This window comes from Astyanax mexicanus, chromosome 5 (assembly GCF_023375975.1).
Source record: "Astyanax mexicanus isolate ESR-SI-001 chromosome 5, AstMex3_surface, whole genome shotgun sequence".
Lineage (NCBI taxonomy): Eukaryota > Metazoa > Chordata > Actinopteri > Characiformes > Acestrorhamphidae > Astyanax > Astyanax mexicanus.
Window position 1 is genome coordinate 28249962 of NC_064412.1, and position 19012 is coordinate 28268973.

Below are 19012 nucleotides of genomic sequence, written 5' to 3' on the forward strand. Positions count from 1 at the left end.
GTGTGCGTGTGTGTGTTAGGAAAATTCTGTGATAGAACACAGCATGTGTGTGTGTGTGTGTGAGCGTGTGTGTTTGTGTGTGTGTGTGTGTGTGTGTGTGTATGTGTGTGTGTGTGTGTGTGTGTGTTAGGAAAATTCTGTGACTGGTGTTATAATGATGCACTGTATGTTTGGCAACTGAAATTATTCAGCTGAAAATGGCAAATAAAGCACTTTTGGTGTTGGACTTTAAAAAGGCAGAATAATTTCAACTGAACAATGATGCAATTTATAGATTTTTTAGAAAGAAATGTAGAGAGATAGTGAGAGAGAGAATGAGAGGTAGATAGAGAGGTAGAGAGATGTAGAGAGAGAAAGAGAGAGAGAGAGAAAGAGAGAGAGAAAAAGAGTGAGAGAGAGGTAGAGATAGAGAGAAAGAGAGAGAGAGAGAGGTAGAGAGACAGAGAAAGAAATCAATAAAGCACTGTTGAACTGAACTGAACTGAAGTGAGAGAGATGGGTATAGAGACAGAGAGAGAGGTAGAGAGACTGAGAGAGAGGTATAGAGACAGAGAGAGAGGTAGAGAGACTGAGAGAGAGGTAGAGAGACAGAGAGAGAGGTAGAGAGACTGAGAGAGAGGTAGAGAGACAGGTAGAGAGACAGAGAGAGAGGTAGAGAGACAGAGGGGTAGGTAGAGAGAGAAAGAGATAGTTAGAAAGAAATGTAGAGAGAGAGTAAAAGAGAAAGAATGAAAGGTATTACATTTTATTACTTTTATATGTAAGATATGTTAATATATACATATTTTTTATGTATTGTTAATTTTTTTTTTACTTTTGTATATTAACTTCTTGTTTCATTGCTTTGGAAAAAGTTGTTAATTGCAATTCATGCCAATAAAGCTATTTTAAATTGAAATTGAAAAAACTGTGAGAGAGAGAGAAGAGAGAGAGCGCAAGAGAAAGAGAGAGAGAGTACCACACATGTTTATAGCACTTATTACTCTGTGTGAGAGACAGAGAGGTGGGTAGAGAGATGTAGAGAGAGAGAGAGAGAAGGGAGGAAGGGAGAAAAACAGAGAAAAAGAGTGATACAGTAAGTAGAAAAAGAAGATAAGAGAGAAGTGTATAAAGGGTAGAAAGAGAGAGAAAGAGAGAAAGAGAGAGAGAAAGAAAGAGAAAGCAAGAGAGAGAGAGAGAAAGAGAAAGAGAGAAAGAGAGAGCGAGAGAGCACAGTTAACAGGTGCAACTCTTGGTCATGTGACATTCAGAGCGTGAGTCAGTAAGCTCCTGCTGCTCAGAAAGCTGGAGGCAAAATGTCACACACACAAAGACACACACAGACACACACACACACACACACACACACACACACACAGACACTCACTTACTGAACACTGTCTTTTCCAAGGACCTTAATGATGACCGCTAATACATTTTTGACACATTTTTGCCTTTTTGGGTATCATAGGTTCAAATACACCAAGAATAGAATCTCTGTAAATGAATAAATAAGATCAGGATTGATGTCATTACTCATTATTAACAGTTACCCAATATTACAATCTGAGCTCACCGTGTGATTGGCTCAGAGACCTGTTATAAGGACAGGAGCAACAGGGCTGTTAAGGTCTCGGCTTACTTCATGCGGAGACAAAGTTTGTGTGGCCTCAGAGAACAATGTGATGTAACTGCGAAGAAAACGAACAGCCGCGGACGTTGCACAGGGGCCTCTTGCGCTGGGTCGTGCACATGGAAGCTGGGCGAACTCCATGGCCGAAGACACTACGCGACAAAGCCTGTGATTGGTCGTTGCAGTTGTGGAGCGTACGAGATTGGCAGCTCGAAGCCGCAAAAAGAATACCAGCTCGAAAGTTCGCGAAAGCCCGCTTGACTTGGTGCAATGCTCACAAACTTTGTTTCACTGGAAGTATGTGGAGGCCTTTAGACTTCAAATATTTCCAATATGGCTAATAGACTACATTTAGCAGGGCTGTGTATTGGCATGACATTAGTGAACTATTTTTTTCTTTCTTCTTTCCTGCTTTGAGATCCACTGTTCTGCAATTGGGTTCAACAACCCTCTGGGCTGGAGAGCTACTAGTCTGTAACACTTCATCCCATTACACTTCATTGTCCAAAACAGATGGCATGGGAGTGATTGTGTAGCTTGGTGCTACCTTCCTGAAATGAGCTTTTGCAGAGTGGGATGTTTGTTAAAATATATAAACAATATTATAAAATGTAAGGCTTATTAATAGAGCTGACTGAAGGTGACAATGTAAACACACTCATCCTTGCATAATGTTTAGAAGACATAAAGAAGAAGCTCTCCTGTCACCTCCGCAACTGACTAACACTACACTCTCCTATGCATCATTACGTAATCACACCAACACACACAGTAAGTGAGAGGAAATACAGCGTTAAGGAATTCACACTTTTTGGCATCACAGTTGAAAACACAACAAACAGCCCTGTTCTGTTTTTCACATCGTTTATCTCCGTCACGATTTCTCAGCCATGAAATTGAGAACAAAACAAATGTCTTTAAAGAAAATCTGCCAATTACTGACATAAACCATACAAACATTCACTGTAGCAAAGTCTAAAAAAATAATCAAGGAGTGTGTCTAGCTGTAATAAACTCTATATAACAATAGAATCAATCCAAATAAACAAAGTCAGTGGTCAGTGAGTGTGTCTACTAGGGCTGCACGATATTGGAAACATTTTCTATTGCAAATATTCTTTTTTTTTCAACGATATATTTCACAATATTAAACAAATGCAGGGCCCATGACATCAAAATCCCCGCCCCCACCCAAGCCCTGTCTTGCATCTGGACCGATTAAGAGCTGGGCAAACAAAACCTCAGGAAAACAGCAAACTAACAGTAATCGGCCCTTTAATCGGATATTTAAATGGCTTTTTACAAGGTAAATGAGAAAGTTTTCTTGGGATTAAAAGCATGAATTCTGCTGTAACTGGAAATACCTGCGCAAAATTGTGCTGGACTGAGGTGCACAGCTTTCGACACGTGCGTTTACAAGCACATGCCCAACCATGTGGATGGAACCCATGCGGTTACCTCGTGTTTACGTGTTCGAATCCTGTTCATGTAGCTTGCCATCAGCTACCGGAGCCCTGAGAGAGCACAACTGGTCTTGCTCTCTTTGTTGGGTAGATGGCACTCTCTCCCAACATCACTCCAAAGGGTGATGTCAGTCAGCACAAGGCGTCTGTGAGCTGATATATCAGAACCGATTCGCTGTGATTTCCTCCGAGTGTGCGGTGATGCTACTCGGAAAAGCTGCATCAGCTGCAGTTCGAAAAGAAGCGGTGGCTGACTTCACATGTATTGGAGGAGGCATGTGATAGTCTTCACCCTCCTGGTGTTGGGGCATCACTAGTAATCACTTGTGCTTCTCAGGCAGCAGCAGCCTGTCACTCACACAGACACAGAGACAGCGCTGTGTATCTACTTCTTGTGTCAGAAATCAAAACATTGCAACATGATGTGTTTGATTTAATTTCCTTGAGTAACATTGTACATCCTGCATCATGGACCATGACGATGCTTAAATGATATATTGTGCAGCCCTAGTGTCTACGGCTTTGCTGCGACTATGATCAGGAGATCGCTAGTTTGAATCCTGTTCATGTAGCTTGCCATCAGCTACCGGAGCCCTGAGAGAGCACAACTGGTCTTGCTCTCTTTGTTGGGTAGATGGCACTCTCTCCCCACATCACTGCAAAAGGTGATGTCAGTCAGCACAAGGCATCTGTGAGCTGATGTATCAGAACCGATTCGCTGCGGTTTCCTCCGAGTGTGCTGTGATGCTACTCGGCAAAGCTGCATCAGCAGCAGTTCGAAAAAAGAGTGCAGCCCTAGTGTCTACCTATAATAAACTCTATAAAACATTAGAATAAACCCAAATAAACAAAGTCAGTGGTCAGTGAGTGGGTCTATCTATAAGTAACTCTATAAAATATTTGAACAAAACCTTGTTAGATGACCTTGTTTCTGGTAGGTCCACATCAGTCCTCTCAGTCTGAGTGTCACACTTGAGGTGTAGTTTTTGTGAGAGAATAGAAGATGAATGTGACTTATCTTCACAGTGATGAGACTCATCGTCATGGAAACCCAGCATTTTGAGGGCCAGTGTAGAGTCAAGAGGTAACTATGCACGTGTGTATGCACGCACGCCCACAGGGGTGGAGTAGTGCTTGTCTTTGGGGCAGAGTGACTCTTCAGACCAGCATGGTTAAATTAAAGTGCTGAAGCCGGATGCTTTTCTGCAAAGTTTAAACACCTGAACAACGGCAATCTGCGTACTTCAGTCTCTACAGGCTCCCGTTACACATGATAATGAAGCAAAGTAATAAAATTAGATCTAATTTAACTCAGGAATGAATGATGACCAGCAGGAAACTGTCTGGAATCACATAATCTCAGCATGCCAGTGGGCCATTCTACCAGTCTGCTGGGAATATGCAGCATTCATTAAAGAGCACCACTTTAAAATGTATACACTTTATAAAGAGTTTTTGAAGAGTTTTAAAACAACCTCCTCCATGCCTCACTATTTCCAAAAACTCAAATGATTTAATTCTGTTTTGTGGAAAACTGGATTTTTCCAAACATTAATCAATATGTCTGGGTTTAGTCTGTTGCCATTGGGTCCAATATGCTGAGCATTTCTTCCAGTCACTCACACTCACCGTCACCGTCAGTGTGTAGCCATTCTCCTTGGGCTACCTTAGGTAAACTTGTAGCTCATATTCAATGGTTAAGTGCTTAGCCTCGATGTTGCAGGCTGTAACAACAAGTTATATCCTAATTTTCTATGAATATGCCAAATATCCTAGTTGCAATCCAAAGGAAAACAAAACAATGTGAACCACTAGACTGTAAGTTTAAAGTATATATTTTTGTGCAAACCAATTGGTAAAAACAGCAATTAAAACAAATAAATTAGCAATTTGTCTGTAGAACCCAAAAGGTTAAGGTTTTCAGTAAATTACTTTTTAAGTTTTAAGGCAACTCATCTGCACTTGTCTGGATGTTATTTTTATTTTTTTTCCTCATACTTTTTTTTTTTTTTTTTACTTCATACCTCATATTCACTTCCATTGATTTTAAGATACTCCCACTCTCAAAGCCATAGCATTTCTGTGTCTTGACAGCCACCACACATCATGTAGTCCAAAGCTATACTCCCTCACACTTCAATTATCCTTGTCCATGTTGGTTTTATTTGCCCCACAGGCACATCATGTGACACTAGTAAGGAACAGGGGCCACTGGGTGGTGGTGGGGGGTTAGGTTAACTAAGTTAAGTAAAGCTAAGGTAAGTAAAAAAAAAAAGAACACTTTCTTTCAAAGTCAAAAGAGTTCTAGACGTTAATCTACACAGATTTCTCTCCTGAAACCTGCTGAGTTGGGTGATTAAAGCACTTTCACTTTTATTTATTTACAGTAAACTTAGATTTTCAGGTTTTTATTTAGCACTAAGGCTAAATAATTAGCATTAGCTGCTAACCGCTAATTCCACCCGACAGCGTTACTTTGTTGTGTTCCAGGACCCTGATTGTTCCAGTATGTGCTTCTTCAGGGAAGGCCCCCACCTCTAATCCACAGCCACACTGACCTACACTCATCTATTTGTCATTTTTTAATCCATTGTTCCCCTCACTTCAGCTGTGCAACTATTCTGAGTTATTATTATTATTGATAAAGGACTGCACCAATGATGTATTGTCTCAATCTCTTCTTAATTTATTTATTGATGCAGTTGGTTAATTTATTTATTTACAGACAGAGTTATACGGGTGAATTCAGGCTGTTTATTCTGTGCATGAAAATCATCCAAATATACAAAAAAAAAAAAAAAAAAAGATAAATTCAATAAACCTCAAAGTTCTGCAGAGCTTCACATCAATACAATTCGGCCGACAGCTGCGTTCAAACCCCAGAGTCTCCCACACTCAAACACACCCACAACTCTGTGGTCTTGAGTTTAAACCTTACAAAAACACAAACGCTTCTCACACTGCTCTATAACAATTTATAATTCATAACCACACACACACACACACACACACACACACTCATACTCTCATACACACTCACACAGTCCCCCTTTAGCAAAGAGAGAGAGAGAGAGAGAGAGAGGCTTTATCAGAGAGAGTGTGAGGGTTTATAGCTGTCAGGTTTGGCTTTGAACACTGCTAGAGTGGAACAAGGGCGAATGAAAAGAATGAAACAAAAAAAAAAAAAAGAGGAAAAAGAGAAATTCTTACTTTTCGATCAGGTCCAATGTCACCCCTGGCACCAACTTGGCACTCTTCTGCATGCAAAACCTAGAGGGAGGGAGGGGAAGAAACTGTCAGGGACACTCCAGTGAATGAGACAGACAAACAGACAGAGAGACAGACAGATAGAGAGAGAGAAACAGAGTGAGAGAGAAAGAGATGGAGTGTAGTGTTGCATGTGCTGTATGCATGCTTGCGGCAAACTGGCATTATTTACACCTACAGTCCAGTATTAGCATTCTACACACACAAACACACACACACACACACACACACACACAAAATACACACACACACATACACAGACACACACAGACACACACACACAGAGACACACACAGACACACAGATGAGGGGAGTTGTGACAGTTGCTTCATTAAGCAGAATTAGCATTACTTATTATCATTGCTAGAACAATACATTATACAGCTCTGACCTTCGATTGTAAGTGTATTACTCACACACACTCACACACTGTCCAAACATATGTTCAAGTGTTTGCTGACAATCTTTTTAAAAAATAAATAAAATAATGCATATACAATACATCGACCAGCCATATCATTATTACCACCTCCTTGTTTCTAAACTCACTCACTGTCTATTTGTTTGCTCGACTGATTTATATACATTTATAGAAGTTGTATTTGTAGTTCTATAATTACAGACTGTAGTCCTGTATCTGTGTCTCTGCATACTTTATTATCCTCCTTTAACCCTGGACTTTATTAGTCAGGATGCTACAGAGCAGCTACTATTTAGGCGGTGGGTCACTCTCTGCACTGCATTGTACTGCAGTGATGCTAACGTGGCGACACTGGCAGCAGTGCTGCTGGAGTTTCTTAACACTATAATGGCTAAAGATAAGATTTTTGTTTTTTCACAAAGGAAGCAGGGCTTTCAATCCCACGCAATTGTTATGCTAATTACTTTTAGCACGTCTACATATGACCCGAGTTTGGCTGATGCATTCTGGGTATTTTGGTGGGGAAACACAGTTTGTCTGGGCAGGTTACGGACTACGAAATCTGTCTCAGGCATGAAAATGGTCTAAAACTGGCTAATTCCGGACATTTGACATTGGGCAATGCATTCTGGGGTTTGTAGTGCTGAAGCAGAGCTTGTCCATTTGCTGTAAGTCTAAGTTGCATTTATTGAACTACAGCAACTGTATCGGGCGAGAAAGCTACAGGAAAAATATCAGAGAAAAATGTGACATTGTGATGTCAAACAAACAGTAAAATACAAACATATATACTTTTATTTATATTTTACGGATAGTTTACATTACAAAGTGTGAAAGTTCAATAAAGAAGGTGATGACCTGGGCTACCAGTTCTAAGCGGTGCGACTATGATCAGGAGATTGCCCGTTCGAATCCTGTTCATGTAGCTTGCCATCGGCTACTGGAGCCCTGAGAGAGCACAATTGGTCTTGCTCTCTCTCTGGGTGGGTTGATGGCGCTCTCTCCCCACACCAGTCCTAGGGTGATGTCGATCAGCACAAGGCATCTGTGAGCTGATGTATGCCAGAGCTGCAGGTCAGTCCTCAGTGCTCATTCTGCTGGACCTCTCGGCCGCATTTGACACAGTCAACCATGACTTTCTCCTAACTATACTCTCAAACATGGGGATCGCAGACAATGTGCTGTCATGGTTCAGATCGTACCTCACTGGGCGCTCGTTCAAGGTGTCGTGGCAAGGACAGCTGTCCTCAGCCCGCTCCTTATCCACTGGGGTTCCCCAAGGTTCGGTACTGGGACCCCTTCTCTTCTCCATATACACCACCTCTCTTGGTCAGGTTGTCCGCTCACACGGATTTTCCTACCATTTCTTTGCTGATGACACCCAGCTACACCTGTCGTTCTCACCTGAAGATCACTCAATCTCTGCACGGATATCGCAGTGTCTCTCTGACATATCCTCATGGATGAAGGAGCATCACCTTCAATTAAATCTCTCAAAGACTGAACTTCTGGTTATACCAGCAAAACCATCTTTTCAACACAACTTCTCTATAAGTATCGACTCTCTCTCTCTCACCGACAAAGGTTGCTAGGAACCTGGGTGTTCTGGTTGATGACCAACTCTCCTTCACACACCATGTGGCCTCAGTTGCTCGGTCCTGCCGCTTTGCGCTCTATAACATCCGAAAAATTAGACCGTTCTTGACGCAACAGGCCACCCAACTCCTGGTGCAAGCGGTCGTCATCTCACACCTCGACTACTGCAATGCCCTGCTAACTGGCCTCCCGTCCTGTGTAGTAAAACCACTCCAAATGATCCAGAATGCAGCAGCACGTCTGGTCTTCAACCAACCAAAACGGGCACATGTCACCCCGCTGCTCATTGAGCTCCATTGGCTACCAGTTGATGCTCGCATCAAATTCAAAGCTCTTACTATCGCCTACAAGGTGATGACAGAACAGGCTCCTTCCTACCTGCACTCGCTCCTGAAGGCTTACGCTACCTCCCGCCCGCTGCGCTCCTCCAATGAACGTCGCCTCGCTTTGCCAAACATACATTCACACAAAGCAATCCAGACTGTTCTCATACAGAGTTCCCCAATGGTGGAACAAACTACCTTCCACTACCAGATCAGGAGAATCTCTCGCTATCTTTAAGAAACTCCTGAAGACAGAGCTCTTCAAAGAGCACTTACTCTCTTAACACCTCTAACACACTAACTACTTCTAACCTCATTTCCTTCTTCCTCTCCTTCACTCCTCTATCCTATTATTCCCCTTTGACCTCCTTTTATCCCTATCCAAAGATGTTTTACCTTTAAACTTATTTTACATTGTACTTGACTATTGTAAGTCGCTTTGGACAAAAGCGTCTGCCAAATGTAATGTAATGTAATGTAATGTATCAGAACCGAGTCGCTGCGCTGAGTCGACTACTCAGCCATGCTATATCAGAAACAGTTGGACAAGAGGAGGTAGCTGACTTCAGATGTGTTGGAGGAATGTGATAGTCTTCACCCTCCTGGTGTTGGGGCATCACTAGTGATAGGGGGAGTCCAAATGAGTGGGTTGGATAATTGACAAAAAATTCTAATTAAAAAAAAAATAGAAATAAAGACTATCACATGCCTCCAACACATCTGAAGTCAGCCACTGCCTCTTTTCCAACTTTTTTTGATGTAGCATAGCTGAGTAGTCAGTAGTCTGTAGACTCGGTTCTGATACATCAGCTCACAGATGCCTTGTGCTGATCGACATCACCCTAGGAGTGGAGTTGGGAGAGAGCTCCATCTACTCACCCAGAGAGATCAAGACCAATTGTGCTCTCTCAGGGCTCCAGTAGCAGATGGCAAGCTACATGAACAGGATTCGAACTGGCGATCTCCTGATCATAGTGGCACTCACTCATAGTGTCCACTCACTGTCCTCCCTAAGAGACCATGTAGGTTTAAAATCAGAGACAGAAGCTGATCCCTTGCTGCACACGGTTTGTGTTGTGTTTATGTTCTAGTCCTTCATCAGTGCTGCCAGGATGCTGCTGCCCACAGGATTCTGTTGGCCGGATATTTTAAAAGGAAGGTAATGAAGGGAATTACAGACTACAGTCTGTTATTATACAACTACAAAGTGCTCCTATACGCTCACTGAAGCTGATAAGATAGAAGTTGAGTGTCTCTATAAAATTTATATATTTTAAGTTTCTAAAACACACATATATGTGTGATAACTCAAATACTGGTAAATCACACAGCAAACCTAAAAAGCAGTTAGCAGGACTGGATTTCCATAATGTGACCTCTATTTAATTTGCATTAAATACAATCAGATTTCACTCACAGCAGGTTCTGCAGAGCATGAGGAAGCTCACCAACTGGACCGGAACCTCCACTGACCGAGTGGAGCACAGAACAGAACTAAATTTAGAACAGGAAGAGGCGTACCAGCACGACGGCTTTCCCACAAAAACCTGCTGATTAATGATTTTTTTCTTCCTCCTTTATTTATGTGTATTGCTGATTCACAGCACTGACCCTCAAAAACACTCTATACTGTTACAGAGAGATGGGCATCACCGCAGAATCCATCCCAATTCAATTTGACTTCCCACAGGATTCGATATTGACTGATTTAGGAACATCTGTGTTACAATTACATATATTAAATAACTTTTTTTCAGAGAAATAATAACGTAATTGTACAAAGCACACTCAACCTACTAGGGGTGTGACGAGACACTAATATCATGAGATGAGACGAGACACGATACTGGGTTCACGAGACGAGACAAGATTTAAAAATTAAATTAAAAAAAAAAAAAAACGTCAAAAATAAAAAATGGCTTGAAAACTAGAGTTTTATTTGATAAAATCATATAACGCAAACTTAACAGACGGGTTTCTCTCACACATTGATTCTATAAGAAATAGAAATAAGAATAAAAAATAAAAATAAAACTTTTCTAGGTCTTATATAGTGCAAACCACAACCAGTCATATTAAGACTATGGTTTGTGTTTTTTTTTCTTCTCCTAAATCTCTTGTAATTTAACTATGCAAAACCACAACCAGTCATATTAAGACTATGGTTTGTGTTTTTTTTTCTTCTCCTAAATCTCTTGTAATTTAACTATGCAAAACCACAACCAGTCATATTAAGACTATGGTTTGTTTTTTTTTCTTCTCCTAAATCTCTTGTAATTTAACTATGCAAAACCATAACCAGTCATATTAAGACTATGCTTGAAGTGCAAACAGAGACAGAACATGTTTTTTTAAATACAGTACTGAGCTAAGGGATTAGTACACCTGCCTATGTCACGTGTAGGATTTACTTACAGTATTTACATATGGTTTGTGTCTTGTTGGTCACTCTGTTACCGTTTATTGTTTCCACTGGAGCCAAAATGCAGCCGGAAACACAACTTAAAAGCAGCAGAAGCATCTTCTATGCAAATGCCCGAATTTTCCTCTCTGCTGAGAGCTGCTCTCACTGCTCAGCCACCACACTCGCTGCTATCGCTACTGTGTTGCCAGGTCCCTTCTAAAAAATCCACACTAAACTCGTGCCACGAGATCTTGTCACACCCCCCTACAACCTACCATTACTAAACATATTACCTATGGTTACCTGAAGAACTAGCCCAATTACATTTACATTAACCTCATTAACATTTACAGGTCAGGATTTTTGTCAATTGTCCGCCTGACATTACACCACTAAATCTTGAGAATTTCTATTCAAGCATTACATAAAACGCTTTCACGTACGATAAGGAAAATCACTGGAAAATAAATTGTAATTATAATAGAAAATATAAAAAATATTAAAGTAAATCTGCTAATGTTAAAATAGAATGAATAATTTCCTTTTTTTTATCAATTTTAAAATCAATATTTCCTGAATAAAAATCAAACCGCTTATGTCCTCGAAACCTAAGTCCATTTTCAAACATGCAGAATTTGGGTTGATCCCCAATACTGATCTAGAATTATTAAGTGGAGTAGAGAGAGAACCACTTCTTTGAAATGTTCTGTAGGAGATTTCAAAGCCCTCAAAATTTTCAGAATGTAAGTAAGTTATTTTACTGCAGAAAAAAGGGTTTTGGATCACTTATACCTGTAGCCCATATACGGGACAATACATTTTAAGGGGTTAATGTCTTTATTTAATTATTATTATTTAATGTGTCCATAACACAACAACATTTAATAAAAAACATACACTTGAAGGCAATTCTCACTAGAAGAGTAATAGTAAATACAATTTACCACAGTATAACCCACAGGGTTCGGCGGAAACAAATTGGATACAGAAGAAAAAAAATAAATAAATAATAAAAAACACTTAAAATAATTTAAAATTAAATACAATTGTAATATAGAAGAACCTGGAGTTAAATGTGCTTGTTTCTGTGGGACACAGTGCTGCTTTTACACTGTATTAGTGTCTCTACCTTTCTCTCTCCTGCTCTCTTACGCATTGCAAGTCCCACCCACACCGAAACCTCATTGGTCAACTAATCATGAGGAGAGGCCAATCAGAATGCTCAGGATTTGTCACTCTCTCACTGTGTTTGTGTATTCCTCTCTCGCCCTTTTTTTTCCCTCTTGCCTACCCTCTCTCTTTCTCTCCATCACACATTAACGACACATCGACAATGAAATTCTGCATCTTCTGCAAATTCTGCAATTTTTTATAGTCAGTTTTGTCAATTACGCCGACTAATCGTTTCCACCCTAGAAACAACATAGGATTCCTAGTGATAAATTCTACCAAAAAAAACCCAAACGAAGAGTTTAAATAACGGCGATATCTGAAAACGCTCCACATTTCTGAAGTGTTTATCTATCTTACTTTGCTTACCGGCGCCTCCCACAGAACAACGCGTGCATATTCTACGATCCTCTGAGGACTGAGCTCATAACGTAAAAAGTTCCAGCTCTGTTCCAGCACTTTTGACACAAACACCCAGTGGGGAAAAAGCATATATTTATCTAAAAATAAAATCTATCATTTTATGTGTCATTGCTCTCTGGTGAGGATCTGTGATTAATTGTGGAAAACAATAATAATCTCTCCTTCAAAGCTTCTTCTGTGACTCGTTTAGTGCGTTGTTTCTCAATTTTCATTCACAGACCTGCATTCTGAAATGTAATCTAGCGTCCGTAAGTGAGTGAGTAACTTCTCAGCTGTGTAGATGTTTTTTTTTTCTGAGTAGTGGTTTTGTAAACAATGTTTTATATCATAGATTCACTCAATGAGCTGACTCAACCCAAAGTGTCTGAACACTAAATACTATTATTATATATATTTTTACAGATAAACCTAGTTTCGAACCTTTTCTTTGTTATCTGTAGTTAGATTTTAGCAGGGGGAAAAAAATGATTTTAATCTAAAATCTGATTTTTTGTGAAAAAATCAAAGATGTTTTTTTTAAGGCCATAATCGCCCAGCCCTAACACACACACACACTTGTCAGTTTTTATACAGTATGTTGCGGTCTCTGTTCTCTAAACCGCTCTGCGTTGTTCAGAATGTACAGAAAGACCTGTGTGAAGTCCGCAGGTTCAGGCTGTGGTTTGGGCTCCTGTGGGACTCCAAAGCAAAGGCTGAACAAAACACCACTTTACTGAAACTACAGAGCTCTGAGCGAGCTTCAGAGAGAGAGAAAGAAAGAGAGAGAAAGATGCACAAAGTTTACACCTGAGACAGAACTCTCAGGGGAGGAGAGAGAGGATGTTTAAAGAGCTGAACGAGTGATGAAGATGTCTGTACTGACAATGAGAAAAGAGAGAGAGAGAGAGAGAGAGAGAGAAGCTTCAGTGCAGAAGAGCAAAGAGAACAGCACACAGGTTAATCTGACCTTCAGAACAACCAGAGAACTCCAGCTTTCCTCAGTTTCTCTAAATATCTCTGATATATAAGCATGTACATACAACTGCTGTATGTAGTTATGAAGTTATCCAAAAACAGCGTGTAAGACTGGTGGAGGAGAACATACCAACATGCATGAAAACTGTTGTTATTTTCACCCATTTCTCATTTTTTGCAAATAAATGCTCTAAATGACAATATTTTATTTGTAATTTCTGGGAAATGTTGTCCGTGGTTTATAGAATAAAATAATGTTCATTCTACTCAAACATATACCATTAAATAGCAAAAATTCTCTCTCTCTCTTCTTTTCTTTTGTCTTTTTTTCTTTTCTCTATAACGAGTTCCATTTTAAAATTATCCACCTGTTCATTCAGCTTTTTTACCCTTCTACTATGAAGCTGCTACTACTCTCCCTCACCCCTCATCTCTCCGTCTCTCAGAGTAAGTATAATGAGTGTGGTGGTATTCTCTCTTCCTCCTCGAGCTGCCCCTTCACATGTCAATCACACACCAGAGAGAACGAGAGAGTGTGAGAGAGAGAGAGAGAGAGAGAGATATCCTCCTTGCTCTATATGATCAATATAGGCTTCTTTTTATAAAGTCTATTTATGATTCTTTCAGTAACTCTAGTCCTGGCAGCAGTGAGAGAGCATTTATTAGGTAGCGCTTACACAGACACTAACACACATTTATAACACCATTACAGCACCATAACATAACAGCATTTATAACACCATTACAACACTATAACAGCATTTACAACACCATAACAGCACTTACAACACCATAACATCACTATAACAATATTTACAACACCATTACATCACTATAACAATATTTACAACACCATTACATCACTATAACAATATTTACAACACCATTACATCACTATAACAGCATTTACAACACCATTACATCACTATAACAATATTTACAACACCATTACATCATTATAATAGCATAACACCAATACAACACTATAATAGCCTTTACATTAAATTCATATCACTGTAACAGCCTTTATGTCAATATTACAACACTATAACAGCATTTATAACACCATTACAACCCTATAACAACATTTACAACACCATTCCATCACTATAACAGCACTTACAACACCATTCCATCACTATAACAGCATTTACAACACCATTCCATCACTATAACAGCATTTACAACACCATCACATCACTATAATAGCATATATAACACCATTACAACACTATAACAGCACTTATCTCAATATTATATCACTATAACAGCATTTATATATTTAACACTTTAACCGCATTTACAACACCATTGCAACACTATAACAGCCTTTATATTAATATTACAACACTATAACAGCATTTATATCAATATTACAACACTATAACAGCCTTTACAACACCATTACAACACTATAACAGCATTTATAACACCATTACAACACTAACAACATTCACAACACCATTACAACACTATAACTGCATTTATAACACCATTACAGTAACAGTAACATAATACAGGAATAACTCCTGCACCTGACATTTGGGGACACACATAAGGCCCCTCCCTTATACTCTATTCTTCCAATCACTCACTAGTACACTAAAATAGTGCAACAGTACAATACAATAACAATTATAGCCTAAATATAGAGAAATATGTTTATATAATCTTTACAACACTGTAACAAGAACAAAGCTAAACTGTTCAAGCTCTACTGGGAGAACAGTACATTTTATCTCTCTCCTCTCACACATACACACACACACACACACACACACCTCTTTCTAGAAGTCTGACCTCAGAGGACATGACCTACATGCTGCCAAAAGCTCATTTAAGAGAGCAAGAAAGTGAGAGTGAGCAAGTGAGTGAGAGAAAAAGAGAGAGAGAGACGGAGAGAGAGAGAGAGACAGTGTGAAGTGTTTTCACGTTATATAATGTACTATCCACAGGGTGGCCACTTTATAAGAAACCCTGACCATTTAGCTTCAGCCATCTACTGTTACAGAAAGTATACAGGAAGAAAGCAGGGGTTTCTAATAAAGTGTTTAGACACAGTTTCTAAATGTTTTGTAAGTCAGTTGTAAGTCAGTAGTGCATGTGTGTGTGTGTTTGTGTGTGTGTGTGTGTGTGTGTGTGTGTGTGTGTGTGTGTGTGTGTTTGTATGCGTGTCTCACCAGCGCAGGGCGATTTTGATGGGTGTGGTCAGGCAGGAGGTGAAGAGGTCAGCTGGGAGGTCAGGGTTCATGGGCAGGAGCTCGTTGGCTTCACAGGCTGCCAGCTGGATGCAGTTCTTCATAGACGGGGGCAGAGGCATTTGGGCCAGAGGGTGGTTGGGGTTTATCGCTGCCACCTACAGAACAAACACAGCACAGGGGTTACTGTACAAGTGAAAGAACATTTACATGTGTGAATTTAATGATGATACTGTACTGTATATGTAAATTAAGACAGTATTACATGTTTATTGGAGAAAAAACTGTATCCTGTTTTTTTTTTTTTTTTTTTTTTTTTTTTACAGAATAAGTCGCACTTAACATAGTCATTGTGTCTTATAATCCGGTGCTACTTTTGTATGAAGTCAGGTTGTAAGGAGCAGTAAAGCCACTCTGCTGAAGTACAGTGTTATACAGGAGTTTAGTTCTCCTGCACCGGGGCTGGAGTAGTAGTAGCATTAGTAGTTGTATTAGTATTAGCTGCTAACAGTGCTATGCGCTAGTTCTTTCATCATTCAGAGGTGAGTATAATCAGCTGTGTAGCATACTGGGTTCCCCAGTATAGCACTGTTGGTATACTGCACTGCTGCATTTAGCGCTAGCAGTTAGCTGCTTATGCTAATGCTGCTGCACCCAGCCTTAGTGGAAATCTGAGCATACTGTAAATAAACGGAAGCACTTTACTAACTCAAATAAACCATTTTTAAGGAGAGAAATATGTGTAGATTAACATCCAATGCTCATTTGACTTTAAAATATATATATTTTTTTATATTACAGTTTTGTTTACTTAGCTTAGCATTACTTAACTTAGTTAGCTAGCCACCCACCGCCACCCAGTGGCGAGATCTGCTGAATTAGAAGGAAAACATGGCGTGACTCCTGTTCCTTACTAGTGTTGCTTAATGCGCTTTACAATCCAGTGCGCCTTATGTATGAAAATAGACCAGAAAATAGAAGTTTACTGAATGTGCACCTTATAGTGTAAAAAACATGGTAATTGAAAGGAGGCTCTTATACCCTGTTAGACCTTCTTGCTCTTTGTGGGTGAGCATTATACTGCTGAAAAATGGCATTTGGCTTCATGTTTGATCATGTTTAGCTGGCAAAAGTTAAAAAGAGAGATTTGTTCAGTCTGCAGTTCTCCAGGCCTCTCTACAGCATGGATCTGAGACCAGTAAAGGCCACTGTCCCTGCACTTTTCTAAAGGTTGTTTCATTGATGTGAGAGTCTGGAAAGTTTTAGGAAAGTCACAATTCTTTCTTCATAACTCAATATAAAATATTCACAACTCAGACAAGGTGCTATTTAAGGCTTATATAGACACAACTCACAGTGTTGAGATACAAGAATAATAAAAAAAAAAGACGTACTGTATTTGCTGCACTATAAAGTGCACTTAAAATCCTTTAATTGTCCCAAAAATCATCAGTGAATTCTACCAGTCAGGTTGTAAGGAGCAGTAAAGCCACTCCGCTGAAGTACAGCAATTATGCAGGAGTATCAGTAAAGTTTTTTCCAGGCTGGAGCAGTATTAACATTACCCGCTAAGTGCTAGCTAGCTCTTTGGCCATTCAGAGGTGAGTATATCGGACTGTATCTTGCTGCTAACCCCGGCAAGCACTGCTGGAGCAGCATTAGCATTACCCGCTAACCATGCTAACCGCTAACACCCTGAAAATAGACGTTTATTCATAGTGCACCTTATAAATCGGTGCACCTTAAGATTATAGCTAAAAGAAAGTCCCCTCAGAAAAAAAATACAATTACTAAAAAACTTACTGCATAATTTTTTTTTTTTTGGGTTTATTTATAGTTATTTGACAAAATTCATGTAAGAAAATGTTATAAGCAGATGTGTTTTTAATAACAGTTAAAAGTTACAAATGTACACCAACTTTTCCTCACTGTAAACACTAGTGTCTGTACACACCTGCAGGGGTGTAAAAATACTGATACAGTATTATGATATATTTTATTGCCATATTTATATAATTGTAACCCCTGCACTGTGATCTTATTGTACTGTATCAAGTTCTGTCAAATAAACAACCCTACACACCTGTGTGTTTTTGTATGAGTTTGTGTGTGTGTGTGTGTGTAGAGAGAGAGAAGGTAATATGTAAAATGTGTTTGTGTACAAATGAATGTAAAAGACTGGAATAAATCATGCTGCTTTAAAATGCATCTGCTGTCACCTCTATCTGAATTAATGGGCCAACTGGGACGCCAAAGCTCATCTCCAAATGCTTGCGTCTCTCTCCGTATCTCCTCCGCCCTCGTGTTTAAAAGACGCACCGGGATTTTAACGGAGCGCCGCGACCCGCTCAATCTTACCGACACTCGCCCGCCGCCCGTCCAAACAAAAACAGCCATCCTTCAGACGCTAACACTGCGGACCAGCCCCTCACTGTAAATACTCTATACTGAATATTCCAGCTGGATTATGCAAAAACACCCACAGTAATTAACACATTAGCATATTTGTCAATTTAACGAATTAGCATGCCAATCACATGGGCTGAATTAGCATGCTCTACTGGGAGATCAGAAGCTGAGATTTAATTACGATGAATATCGGACTGACAAGCTCATTAGGGAGAGCTTAGGACAATTAGCACGAACTGATGAGCCAAAACATTACGACCATCACAGATGAAGATAATTGTTTTAATGATGTGGTGACAGACCTGCTGTGAATGTCTGGAATCTGAACAATTGTACTCATAGTTGATTATGTATTGGATGTGGAGAAACTAGAAACCTGGGAGGTGTTATTTCATTTATTTCATTTCATATTTTCCAGAGGAAAAAAAAAATAGTAGTAAGACTGGGTGATCTGGCCAAAATTTATATTAATATATTTTTAACACATTTTTTAAAAGTATGAATAGTACAAATGTGTGGTGATGGATGTGGACAGACTACGGAAGCCTATAGTGTTTTGGCCTTTCTGCTCAACTTGAATTAAGACAATTGATGGCAGTGTCACACACACACTTATTACACCTCTCAAACAGGCGTGTGGCATGATGGGCCAAATGGTTCACAGTGTGTGTGTGTGTGTGTGTGTGTGTGTTTGTGTGTTATGTAGTAATATATAACAGGGTGATGGGGAGTCCCCACTAGAGCTTCCTCTTGCATAAGTAATATCCTTCTG

The 19012-nt window shown here is 39.7% G+C and overlaps 1 protein-coding gene across 10 annotated transcripts in view; it reads right to left on the reverse strand.

Annotated features, from left to right (window-relative positions):
• rptor (regulatory associated protein of MTOR, complex 1) overlaps positions 1-19012 on the reverse strand; it is a 207349-nt gene that overhangs the window by 96940 nt on the left and 91397 nt on the right. For all 10 annotated transcript variants that reach the window (XM_049479593.1, XM_049479592.1, XM_049479589.1 and 7 more), the window contains exons 7-8: positions 15814-15989; positions 6286-6345 (exon numbers count right to left, since the gene is read on the reverse strand). In XM_049479593.1, coding sequence (XP_049335550.1) covers positions 6286-6345; positions 15814-15989 — 236 coding nt within the window. The remainder of the gene's footprint in view (positions 1-6285; positions 6346-15813; positions 15990-19012) is intronic.